General features: G+C 51.0%; 1 protein-coding gene across 5 annotated transcripts in view; it reads left to right on the top strand.

Annotated features, from left to right (window-relative positions):
• Nucleotides 1–654: 654 nt before the first annotated feature.
• LOC105490167 (myosin VC) overlaps nucleotides 655–12,944 on the top strand; it is a 107,796-nt gene continuing 95,506 nt past the window's right edge. For 3 of the 5 annotated variants that reach the window (XM_011755555.3, XM_011755536.3, XM_011755545.3), the window contains exons 1-2: nucleotides 7,608–7,718; nucleotides 12,402–12,512. In XM_011755555.3, coding sequence (XP_011753857.2) covers nucleotides 7,623–7,718; nucleotides 12,402–12,512 — 207 coding nt within the window. In that variant the 5' untranslated portion in view covers nucleotides 7,608–7,622. Of the gene's footprint in view, nucleotides 857–7,607; nucleotides 7,719–12,401; nucleotides 12,565–12,944 lie in introns of those variants that run through there. The other 2 variants (XM_011755560.3, XM_011755565.3) reach the window with 2 other exon arrangements.

The raw sequence follows: 12,944 nt of genomic DNA on the forward strand, positions 1-12,944 counted from the left end.
CTTTTACTGATATTGTAAATATCTTTATTTGAGACGGAGTCTGGCTCTGTCGCCCAGGCTGGAGTGCAGTGGCCCGATCTCGGCTCACTGCAAGCTCCACCTTCTGGGTTTACGCCATTCTCCGGCCTCAGCCTCCCGAGTAGCTGGGACTACAGGCGCCCGCCACCGCGCCCGGCTAAGTTTTTGTATTTTTAGTAGAGATGGCGTTTCACCATTCATAGGATGGTCTCGATCTCCTGACCTTGTGATCCGCCGGCCTCGGCCTCCCAAAGTGCTGGGATTACAGGAGTGAGCCACCGCGCCCGGCCATAAATATCTTGTATTGCATAGCCAATGCTCATATAAAGGACCATTACTTATTTTTGTACTGGATTTTGAATACGATGACCTTGCTGGACTCTCTTAACACTTCTCTTTGTGTTCAGTTCGTTGATTCCCTTGGGGCTTCCATTTAAATGGTCGTATCCTCTGCTCTTTGAGGAGCTAACACTCGGGCCGGGCAGCCTCCGGATGCATCTGTTCCTGCCTGGCAGCGCGCCCCGGGCCCCAGCCTTCTCCACCCGCGCTCCCGCCAGGTGCACCGCCGGGCCCCGGCCAATGGCAGCGCGGACTAGCCGGGCCGGGCTTGGAGGGACCAATCCCGCCGCTGTCGCCTCCCCTCGCCGCCAACTCGGGAACGGGAGCAGGAGGCCATTGGAAAACTTTGGGCAAGATGGCCCGGCGGTGATTTCCGTGCCCGTCTCTCCTGCGCCCGGCCTCTGCGCCGCAGGCCCAGCCCCCAAGCCTCGCACGTGCTGCAGCCCCGGCCCGGCCCCGGCCCCTCCTGCCCATGGCGGTGGCCGAGCTGTACACGCAGGTAGGAGGGTCCGCTGGGCTCCCGGGAGCGCTGTGGGGGAGCCGGCCCTGCTAACGCTGACTCGGCCTGGCGCCCGGGCCACACCTGCGCACCTGACTCTGCAGGGCGGGCGGGCGCGCGCTGGGGGCCGCGGAGGGGCCGCGGGGACCGGGGGCACGAGCGAGCGTCGCCCCTCCAGGGCCCCGACGTACTCCGTCCCTGCCCGCGGGTAAGCCCCCTCCTGGCTTCGCCCCGCCTGGGTGCCCTGCGGGTGGGAAGACCCTGTGGGAGGGAAGACCCTGTGGGAGGGGCCGCCTCCGCCGCTCCGGCCTCGGGGCCTAGAATCCCCAATCCCCAGAGGTCGCGCGTGCGTCCCCATCTCCCGGGACTGGAGCGCCTCGTCCCCTTCCTCCCACACCACGGGTGGAATCAGAGTTGCCCATGCGGACGTAGAAGCTGAGACGCCGGCGAGTCTCCTGGGACCCCCCTGAACGAGTTGGCACAGAAGCTTATGGCAGCAGTGTTCGGGCTGCTTTCTAGAATTCTGTGCCTTCAAAGTGCGTGAACGTGCATGTAGGCTCATCAGATGCCTAAAGCTGAAGCAGCCTGGGTCACAGGCTTGAGGGCACTGCAGTGGCACCAAGCGCTTGGGGAGCCCAGGGGCCACAAGCACAAAAAAAATGCTGCAGTCGTAGGCTCTCTGCCTAACATCTGTACTGTTCGCAACAGTACAAACACTACAGTTTCTAAAGCGCCTTTCGTATACCCCGACTCTGGGAAACACTAGAGCATTCCTCAGAAACTTCCTTTCTGCTGGCTGGGGCTCCACCTCTTACCTCGGAAGGGCAGCGTTCCCTCTGAGATGGGCTTGGGTAATTATTTGGATAAAGAGTGTGACATTGTTAGCACTTTTGAAAAAAAAAATCCGTTTGAATAGCCATAAAGCCTGATCCTCCTATACACCAGTGGAGAAATCTAGAGACCTCAGTATTCAGACGAGTGGGACTAGAATCCATCCATTTCCCCGGACATATGCTCTAGCTTTCTACTTTAAAAGACGCTTTTGCTGTAGATAGAAAAGATAGTCATGAAAATAATCCTGTTTCAATGGTTTAAGCAAACGTTTTTCTTCTACTTTGATTACTTAGTAACAGTCTGGACACAAAGCAACCAAACTGTAGTTTCTCCTCTATTGCATCTCCATTAACTGGAGTTCTAAATGGACAGTGTTTGAATTGCCCTAGTTTTGTTCTAGAATATTTTCACCAGTGAGAGTGTGAGCCCTCAGATAGCCAACAGCGCTTCTTCAGCCTTCAGTTTACTGGAAGTGAAAGAAAAGTCTTGGACTAGTCTTAGACTATACTTTGGAGGACACAGAAAAATGCTGCTGCGGAACCTGTTTGAGGTGAGAGTATTTCCAGAAGCAGAAGCACACAGGTGCAAGTGCCCCATCCTCAGGTGCCTCAAACCTCAAATACTTATTAAATGTCTAGTAAGTACCAGGCACAACGTAGGAAAGCTGACAGGAAGGAGTTTAAAGGTACAAGCTTGAAGGGAATGAGAATCTGAGAATCCCAGAGACTGACGCAGCCCGATGGCCATCCCCACCGACCTTGTGTCCAGGTGGACACCTGTGTGCCTAGGCTGCCACCTCCCTTCCTGGTAGGCAGTTAGCCCCCATTTTGTCTGTTCTAGAGGTGGGAAGGGGACGGCCATGGCAGCCAGAGAACGAGGTCAGGGCTTTATTCCCCAGTGCGGGTTTTGAGTGGGGGCTGGCAGGATCAAGGGTGGTGTGCTAGGACTGTTAGATTTGTTATGTATGCCAGCAGCGCCCTTGGGCTGTGGAGGAGAGGGGCTGGGGTCACGTAGCTGAATTCTCAGGTCTTTCCAGCTGTTGGAAGATCATTAGAGCTGCAGTGTTGGCCATGGAGGGTGGAGGCAGGTGAGACTGAGAGGCCGGACTGGGGAGTGGGGTGGGGGTTGGAGGGACCAGCCAAGGATGACATTTGAGGTCAGAGTCTGTATGAGAGAGAGCAGGTGGTGCTCTTGAGTGAATTAAGGATGTGGCCTGAGGAGGAACTATTTCTTAGGAAAGTCATCAGGCAAGTTCTGTATGTGCAGGGGTTGAAGGGGTGAGGGGGCTTCCAAGGGAAGGTGCCTTGCAGAGTGGGAGGTGTCAGAGGGAGGGGACGGGCCCTGCCAAGGGTCTTCTGCCCAGAGGTGGTCACTGAACCAACAAGACCCTGAGGGCCGCACCAAGGTGGGAGAAGGCAGACAGAGAAGAGGGCCAGGGACAGACCAGCGGGGAATGCATCTGTGCAAGGAGTGAGAGGAAGCAGAAGGGCTGAGATGGAGCCAACCAGAGGAGGAGCAAACAGGGTTGCTGGGAGGCACCCTGTGGGAACAGGGAAGAGGGAACTCCAGGAGAAGTCTTGGTGAGGGCAGCAGTCGCTGCCAGGTGAGGTGTAAAATCATCCATCGCTTTTCAAAAGCTACAAGGGCCATGCCTTAGAAATGCTCGGAGCAGCAGTTCCCCTATTTGAAATCTCTCTAAGAAGAGCTGGTCTGGCATTCTCTGCTCGACCACCTCTAGAGGCTCCCATTGCATTCAGACTCACTGACCAGCCACGAGGTCCTGCCTGTCTCCCTGCCTTCACCTGGACTCACGCTCTGCCAGACTCCTTGCCATTCCCTCAATGCCTTGCCAGCACATCGCCGCTGCGTGCCTTGGTGCACGGAACTCCACCTGTCCGAGGCTCTGTCTGTCACCTTTGCCCACGGCACCTGCACCTTCCACCTTCAATTTGTGCAGAGCCTCTTCTGAGAAAGCCTCTGCAGCCAGCCCCTCCACACGATGCCTTCCATATTGCCTGTTAACAGCTCGTGAACCCTCTGTCTCCCCCATTGACCAAGAACTTTCAGTGAGCAGGGGACAGTGGGGGCTTCGTAAGTGTTTGTTGTGCACCTGTGTGCATGACTGAACGTTTCTGCTTACAGAAATAGCTAGGACCATGGAGACGATGATATGGATGGTGGTTATTTTTATTTCTATGTACCAGATGCCATCCTCAGAGTTTCATGTGCCCCCTCTCGTTTAATCTGAATAAACAACTCTGTGTGTTAGATGATCTCACACTTTCAGAAATGGCTCAGGTCAAGTAAGTTGCTAAGGTAACATACAAGTGATGGAGCCAGAGGTGAAAACCTATGTTCTTAGTGTCCCTCACCACCACCACCTTGGTTCAACCGCCTTTATTGTCTTCCTCTTCTTCAAGGGATCTGACCTTTTCCCCACACACAGTGGGCTTGTGGGAAGTTCATCCACTTTCTAGCTACCTCTCCTGGCACCTGCTTTTTTATATTATTCCTTATAATAACTAAATTGGAACCAACTCCAGTGTCCAGCGAGAGGGGGAAAGTTGAGTAAATTATGGAAGACTCACATGATAAAACAGCACAAAGCCATTAAAAGTACTATTTCTGAAGAGTTCCTAACATGAAAACATGGTTATGTGAAAAATGGGGCACAACAATTGTATATACTGTATGAGGATAAACATAAAATATGCAAACAAAGGAAAAAGACCACATATATCACTGCCGAAAGATTGGACGGTCTTTTTTTCTAGTAGCTGCAGAGAAGTCAACAAGGATGAAGGCTGGGGATGGGTCGTTAGGTTTGGCCACTAGGTTTGGCCCCCGGCATCGTTTCTGTTCAGGTAGAACTGTGAAGGGGAAAGGGAGACCCTGACATGACCCGCTAAAGGAAGGAAACTGGCAGAGGACTGCGGTCTGAAGATGTAAGAAAGGCACCAGGCACAGGTTAACCTTGGAAAGGAGTGAGCGCCCGAGGCTGCAGTAGCAAGAGTTGAAGGCACAGAGATACTGACAGAGAAGGAAGACAGCACAGAGAGCTTGGCAGCTGCTGAGGAGGAAGAGTGGGTAGGACGGAGGGCTTGAGAGTGACAGTGCCACCAACCTTTTCTCTGACAGCATCATTCGAGACCCTCAGCATCCAGGCCACCTTCCTCTGGGTGAATTTTCACACCTTGACGCCCATTTTAGTGGCACTATTCTCTAGCCTTGGTCTACTCAGCCATGAGTACGGTGCAACTTCTTGTGAGCACCCCTCAGTGCATCCTGGCATTATGTTAGTACTTTCAGCAGAGCTGGCACATGCTCTGCCCCTGGTGGGTCAAATCAAGTCCTGGTCCTGCCCCTTACTAACTGAGTGATACCGGGCAAGTTACTTAACCTGAGTTTCCACACCAGTATAATGGACCAAATCGTGCTTACCAGCTGAGGAGGTCACTATGAAGATTCATGCATGTAAAATCCTTAGCACAACACCTGACACATAATGCTTAATAAAGGTTACTCGAATACGGATGCTATCATAATACAGTTGATTTTTTTTTTTACCTAAATACAGACTTTACATTTTTCCCTATAAAATTTTCCATTTTATTTAGCGCCCAGCGTTTCTGAAGCTTGTAAAAACCTTTTGAATCTTGATCATCTTTAGCTAATCAATCATTTCATCTGCTTATTTGATACATGTGTTTTGTTTTTTCATCTACGATACTGGTGAAAGCGTTGAATGAAAGGGGAGGCAGTAGAGCTCTGTGGCATGCCTCTGGAGACCTTTTTGTTTTTCTAAAGGTTGCTCTTTGCTCATTAATTAGAACTCAGGTTATGAGTGTTTAGTGACAGATTCCCTACAGTCATTCCACCATCTGTTTCTTTCACTTGTGCAAGAGGAACTCACAAATATCTTCGAAGTCTGCTGAAACTCAGATGTGCAAGGTCAAAAGAAGTGTCTTGACTAGCAGTCCAGGACCCCTGTCTAAAATGAGGTCAAAGTTCAGTGTAATGATTTTTTTTTTTTTTACTTTGGCTAATTCTAAATAGTTTTTAGACTTTTATATATCATTAACAACTCTGGAAAATTAAATGTATCCATTGTATTATGTATGGGTAGTTCAAAGAGAAAAAAAGGGATGAAAAGACTGAAATCCTAAGTTTAGTCTTTAACTGGTGGAACTGAACCACTGGGAATTTGAATTTTTGTTCAAATGTTTATGGAGTGCTAGCTATGGGAAGTCATTGCATTGGATTCCTAGCACAAAGACTAGGCTCTTGAAGTTCAAATGCCAGTGGGGGAGATGGGAGGCAGCCCAGATACCTGGGGGCGGGGCAGAGAGTGCTCAAGGGGAAGCATCAGCTCTGCTAGACGGCAAGCGGCAAGGAGAGTGCCCGGATGAGGACTGTGTCCAGCTACTCCACACTATTCAGAGCTGTTTGCTCATGGATGGGGAGAGGATGGGTGGGGCCAGGGTGGAAGGAACAGAAGTACACAGCAGAAAGCCAAAGAAGGCCTGCCATGTTCCAGAAAGTGCTAGTGGTTTTGGGTGACCACAGGCAGAGGGTGGATTGAAAAGAGGGTGAGGCCTGAGTAGGAAAATCAGCCAAAATGCTGGTTGTCCAGGACTGGCTCTTCCTTGAAACCCATGGGGGGTTGATTTTCAAAGCTTTTCTCTTGCTGGGCCCCACCCACAGGAATTCCAATCAAGTACGGTTGAGAGAGTCTGTCTGTTCAAAGAAACCTGGTGCTCAGCCTGGCTGAGGAAGCCCCTGGGGGCTGCTGCACCAGTCGAAAGAAGATCGGTGGGAGTAGGGTTGGGGGCTGACTTATGGCCATGGCAAGGGGGCTGGTGGGCAGGGGCGGACAGGAGAGAGCTTTTAAAAGGCAGTCTTTTCCAGCACCTGGTGACCGTTGGGCTGTTGGGGTGGAGACACGGGGGGCATCCAGCACTGTCCCAGGCTTCTGACATGAGGGGCAAGAGAGCTAGGAAGGAGGAGCGTCCGCATCACTGGAGTTTGGAATTTATGAGTCTTCGAGGAGATTGAGGGGCTGACATCTTGGAGGCAATTGGAAATGTGGTGTAGAGCTCCAGTGCACGATCTGGGTGGGAGGTCTCAGATGCATAGGTGCCAGGCGGTTGCAGAAGGTCTGGAATTGGGTGGAACTCTCCAGAAACAGCCCATCATGAGAAGAGGCTGGAAGGACCTTGGGAGACACGGACATGGGGGGAGTGGGAGGGGCAGGGGAACCAGGGAAGGGGCCTGTGAGGAGTGAGTGAAGAGGAGGAGGAAGAGAGGGGCATGGTGTGACAATCTGGCCTGGCCGACCTGGAGTGTGGACACTCCCAGTCCAGAAAGCGGTTCTAGGAGGGGAACTCATGTCGTCCCATCTTGTCCCATCTTCCATATAAGTCTTCAAGTCATTTCTGTGGCTGATGCCAGAATATCCCTCAGAAAAGTGGGCGGCGTGAGAAGATGCTGTTCTTATCTCACCTGTTTGCCTGGGGGGGTGGCTGACATGATCTTGAGCTCATAAGGTTCAGTGGTCCCAAGCCTCTGCCTCAGCTTGGAGCCTTAGCATGGGAGGGCACTCAGGGAAGGTGGGAGGTGGCCCTCTCTTTCTTGGCTCTGCTGAAGGGCTTGGCAAGCCATTCCATCCCAGTCCACAGGCTCCTGCCTCATGGGAAGGCCCCATATTCTGAAGGTCAGTTGACAGCTGGTTACATTGTTTGCATGGACTGTGGACTGTGTCTATTTGAATGAATGCTGTAAAGTTAGGTCTTCCTCCAGTTTGAAGCATTGCTTTGTGGGTAGAGGAATGTGAGGGAGGAGGGGACGGGAATGAATGGGTGGAACTTACCTGGAGCTGAGTAAACTCACCGTGTTTACTTACCAGGCTGGGTTTCAGCTGCAAGGGCACTCAATGCCAGCAAAGGCACCAGGATCGCAGGGTGTGGGCATCCTGGGGTACTGGGCTGAGGAGTCACTGGTCTTCAGAAGAGAAGCCGCCAGCGGTTACGTATGTCCTAATATTACCTGCCATTTAATACCACTTTTAGCTGAAACCAATCCTAAACTATAGTTAGGAGAGCACATGGACTCTCAAGTAGATGGTTGCAGTTCAGAGTTCAGGATTACTTTCAGGTCCAGATTCGTTTAATTAACGAGGAGTTCAAACTAGGAGTCACAGGCCCTAGCTCCACTGGAGTCCTGGTCCTTTGAGACTCTGTGTGCTGTTTGGTGAGTTATTGCTCTCTCTGGGCTTCAAGTAGGGGCTTTGTCAAACAAAAGGATTGACTGGCCTAGTGACTTTCACATTACTTCTCAGAGCCCAGGCTTCCTTGGATTGCCCCCAGGGCCCTCCGCTCCAGCTCCGTCAGAACACCTCCACTTTCGCCTGCTTCGCTTAGCCAGCCGGACAACTTCATTTTTTTTTTTTTTTTTTTGAGATGGAGTTTCACTCTTGTCGCCCAGGCTGGAGTGCAATGGCATGATCTTGGCTCACCGAAACCTCCACCTCCTGGGTTCAAGCGATTCTCCTGCCTCAGCCTCCCAAGTAGCTGGGATTACAGGCACCTGCCACCACACCTAGCTAAATTTTTTTGTATTGTTAGTAGAGACGGGGTTTCTCCATATTGGTGAGGCTAGTCTCGATCTCCCGATCTCAGGTGATCCACCCGCCTCGGCCTCCCAAAGTGCTCTTCAATTCTCGCTCTCTCAAAACTTACATATCCATGTCACATTTCTGCAAGCTCCTGCTTTTTGCTAGCTGTTAAGGATTAAAGCAATTCAAATGATTTAGGGGTAGTCACGATTGATATCCATCCAGTGACTTTTTTATTGAGTAAGCAAGGCGATTTATATTAATAGATGTGTTCCTCATCCAACATTGTCCTAGTCTAGTACTTGTACCGTGAACTTTTTTTTTTTCTTTTGAGATGGAGTTTCACTCTTGCCTCCCAGACTGGAGGGCAGTGGTGCGATCTCAGCTCACTGCAACCTCCACCTCCTAGGTTCAAGCGATTCTCCTGCCTCAGCCTCCTGAGTAGTTGGGATTACAGGTGCGCACCACCACACCCAGCTGATTTTTGTATTTTTTGTAGAGATGGGGTTTAACCATTTTGGCCAAGCTGGTCCTCAACTCCTGACCTCACGTGACCCACCCACCTCGGCCTCCCAAAGTGCTGGGATTACAGATATGAGCCACCGTGCCCAGGCTGTTTTATTCTTATTCTTTATTTCCTCCGGTATTTTTATATTAACATCTTAAGCATAATGCAATGTTGAAATAACTTTACAGGTCAGGCACAATGGTTTATACCTGTAATCTTAGCACTTTGGGAGGCTAAGACAGGAGGATCACTTGAACCCAGGGGTTCGAGGCTCCAGTGAGCTGTGATCATGTCACTGCACTCCAGCCTGGGCCACAAAACTAGATCCTGTCTCTTAAAAAAAAAAAATTATAGTGAACACCTGTTTTACCACCTGGATTCTGGTGTGGACAGTCTACCATATTCATTGTATCCCATGTCTATCCATCTTTCTGTTCTTCTATCTGACCTTCAATTCATCTCACTTTTTTGAAGCATCTTTAAGTCATATATCAACACACCTTCTAAATATTTTAGTATGCGTATTAACTAGAGTTCCGTATTTTTTGTGTGTAAAATTTACACACAATGAGATGCACCAATCTTAAGTCTGCATTGTCTTAGGTTTGAAAAGTGCTTAGCCCCTATGTAACCCAAGCCCCATCAAGATAGATATTGTTACCATCGCTTCCAGAAGACCCCCTCACACACCTTTGGAGTCACTCCCTGGCCCCACCCACCCTCAGAGGCAACTACTGCTGTGAATTGTTTCCCAGCACACATTAGTTTTAGCTGTTCCAGAACCTGATTTTGTGTCCACAATCGGTGGGTTCTTGGTCTCACTGACTTCAAGAATGAAGCCACAGACCCTCACAGTGAGTGTTACGGTTCTTAAAGATGGTGTGTCTGGAGTTTGTTCCTTCTGATGTTCGGACGTCTTTAGAGTTTTTTCCTTCTGGTGGGTTAGTGGTCTCTCTGGCTTCAGGAGCGAAGCAGCAAACCTTAGCAGTGAGTGTTACAGCTCTTAAAGGCAGTGCGTCTGGAGTTGTTTGTTCCTCCTGGTGGGTTCATGGTCTTGCTGGCTTCAGGAGTGAAGCTGCAGACCTTTGCTATGAGTATTACAGCTCATAAAGGTAGTGCAGCCCCCAAAGAGTGAGCAGCAGCAAGACTTATTGCAAAGAGCAAAAGAACAAAACCTCCACAGCATGGATGGGGACCCAAGCAGGTTGCCACTACTGGCCCCGGCAGCCTGCTTTTATTCCGTTACGTGACCCAACCCACATCCTGCTGATTGGTTCATTTTACAGAGAGCTGATTGGTCCATTTTTGACAGCGTGCTGATTGGTGCATTTACAATCCCTGAGCTAGACACAGAGTGCTGATTGGTGCATTTACAATGCGTTAGCTAGACACAGTGTTAGACGGAAAAGTTCTCCAAATCCCCACTAGGGTAGCTAGACATAGGGTGCTGACTGGTGTATTTACAATGCCTTAGCTAGACCTAAAGGTTCTCCAGGTCCCCACTAGACCCAGGAGCCCAGCTGGCTTCACCTAGTGGATCCCGCACCAGGGCTGCAGGCGGAGCTGCCTGCCAGTCGCGCTCCCTGCGCCGGCACTCCTCAGCCCTTGGGCTGTTGATGGGACCCGGAGCCGCGGCGCAGGGGCTGGCGCTCTTCGGGGAGGGGCAGAGGAGGGGAGGGTCAGGCATGGCGGGCTGCGGGTCCGGAGCGCTGCCGGGCAGGGAGGGAGCTGAGGCCCTGCGAGCATTCGAGCGCAGCGCTGGCGGGCCGGCACTGCTGGGGGACCCGAGGCACCCTCTGCAGCTGCTGGCCCGGGTGCTAAGCCGCTCACTGCCCCGGGCCTGCGGCTGGCCGCTCGGAGTGCTGGGTCTGCCGATCCCACGCCCTCCCGGACCGGCGCTGGCCCGCGAGCACCGCGCGCAGCCGCGGTTCCCGCCCGTGCCTCTCCCTCCGCACCGCCCTACAAGCAGAGGGAGCCGGCTTCGGCCTGGACTAGCCCAGAGGGGGGCTCCCACCGTGCTGTGGTGGGCTGAAGGGCTCCTCAAGCTTCGCCAGGGTGGACTCTGAGGCCGAGGAGGCGCCGAGAGCGAGGGCTGCTAGCCTGTTACCACCTCTCAATTTGAAGGGACTCACATAGGAGGTACTCATTTGTGTAAGGCTTCTTTAACTCAGCGTGCTTTGGTGACTCACCCATGCTTTTGCTTGCATCAGTAGTTCATTCCTTTTTATGGGTAAGTTGTATTTCATTGTATGGGTATACTGCAGGCATTTTTAAAAATTCTCATTAATGGACATTTAGTCTGTTTCCAATTTTTGTCCATTATAAATGAAATTACTATGTCCCATATCACAGAATTTAATGTATCATTCTTTGAGGGGGGGCTTATATTTTGATATTTGCCTTTAAAGATTAATATTTATTGTTCTGATTATAAAAGTAATAGATGCATATTGTAGAAAAATACATCAAACTCTCAGGTGTCTTATATAAGGACACTAATTTTAAAATCCTACTGGGCGTGGTGGCTCATGCCTGTAATCCCAGCACTTTGGGAGGCTGAGGCAGGTGGATCACTTGAGATCAGAAGTTCGAGACCAGCCTGACCAACATGGTGAGACCCCCGTCTCTACTAAAAAAACAAAATTAGCCAGGCGTGGTGGTGGGCGCCTGTAATCCCAGCTACTCAGGAGGCCGAGGCAGGAGAATCACTTGAACCCAGGAGGCAGAGGTTGCAGTGAGCCAGGTTCATGCCACTGCACTACAGCCTGGGCAATAAGAGTGAAAATCCATCTCAAAAAAAAGAAAATCCTGTTGGGTGAGTGCCTTACCCTCATGACGTCATTGAACCTTAATTACCTTCTGAAGACCCTATCTCCGGATGTAGTCATTTGCGGGTTAGGGCTTCAACGTATGAATTTGGGGGACACACAGTTCAGCCCACAGCAACATGGTTCTACCCAAAGACTTGTACATCGGCACTGAGCCAGGCGTGCCCATTGCCTGCTGGGAATTGAGCTGGGTGGCTGTGTCTGGACTTCTGCATTTCCCACTGTGGGAGTCCTTGGCAGCCCACCGGTGTGATAAGATTGTGATGGCATTGCTGTAACAATACTTTCATAGCATTTTACAAAGTTCTTTCAAGTACGAAGTCTAATTTAACCTCCCAGGGAACTTGTGAAATAGATATTGTTGTGGTGATTTTGAGGATGAGAAAAATGAGGCACTGTTAAGTGTCTGGCCCAGAGTTCCATAGTCAATCAGTGGTAAAAGAAATCCCTGTCCTCTAACCCTGTAGACAGCCATGAGATGTTTCCATTAAGGTACTCGCAGATTTCTTTCCCACGTCCAGGCTTTCAGCATTCAAGGTTTATCTAGAAGGCTTTGGGATTTCCATTGCCTGTAAACTGAGGCAGCCAGGCCCAGTGTGTTGCAAATGCATGAAAGATCACCTCATAAGCAAAATTAGGTAGACGTATTCCTCATAAAGGAGCTGACCTAGTGGACAGAAAGAAACCTTCCTGCGTCTAACCATGCATTGATCCATGCTTTTGAAAGTTCTGAAATTCAGCTTTTCTCATCCTGTTGGTCAGTACAACAGAGTCTGGATTCCCGATCCTGAAGAAGTTTGGAAGTCTGCTGAAATAGCCACGGACTACAGAGTTGGTGACAAGGTCCTGCGACTCCTGCTGGAGGATGGAACGGTGAGGGTCCTTGCTGTTTGCGGCTGCGTCGATGTGTAAAGTGGTAGCTGGGGTATGTGTGAGGATGGGGACACGTGGACCCCATGGGAGGCACCCAAGGGAGGGCGCATGAGTGGGCACCAGCACCATCCCCAAACGGCACCCTGGCACCAGGACTCACTGATGTGTCTGTACTCCTTCCCTCCCTCCCCTATGCTGCCCTGCATCCACCGGGCCTCTCTCTGTGAAGAGGGCCCAGCTGCAGGAGCCAGGTCTGTGCCACGGCACTGCATTTCCAGGCACCCAGCATTACTGGGAGACTGCTGAAAAGTGATTCTCCATTTTGGCTTCCTGAGTCTCAGCCCAGAGATTGGGCAAAGATGAAAAACTTGGAGAGAAGTCGTTTGAGCCCAAGGCATACACTGGTAAAGAAAAACATCAAGATGAGAAGGG

This window comes from Macaca nemestrina, chromosome 7 (genome assembly GCF_043159975.1).
Source record: "Macaca nemestrina isolate mMacNem1 chromosome 7, mMacNem.hap1, whole genome shotgun sequence".
NCBI lineage: Eukaryota > Metazoa > Chordata > Mammalia > Primates > Cercopithecidae > Macaca > Macaca nemestrina.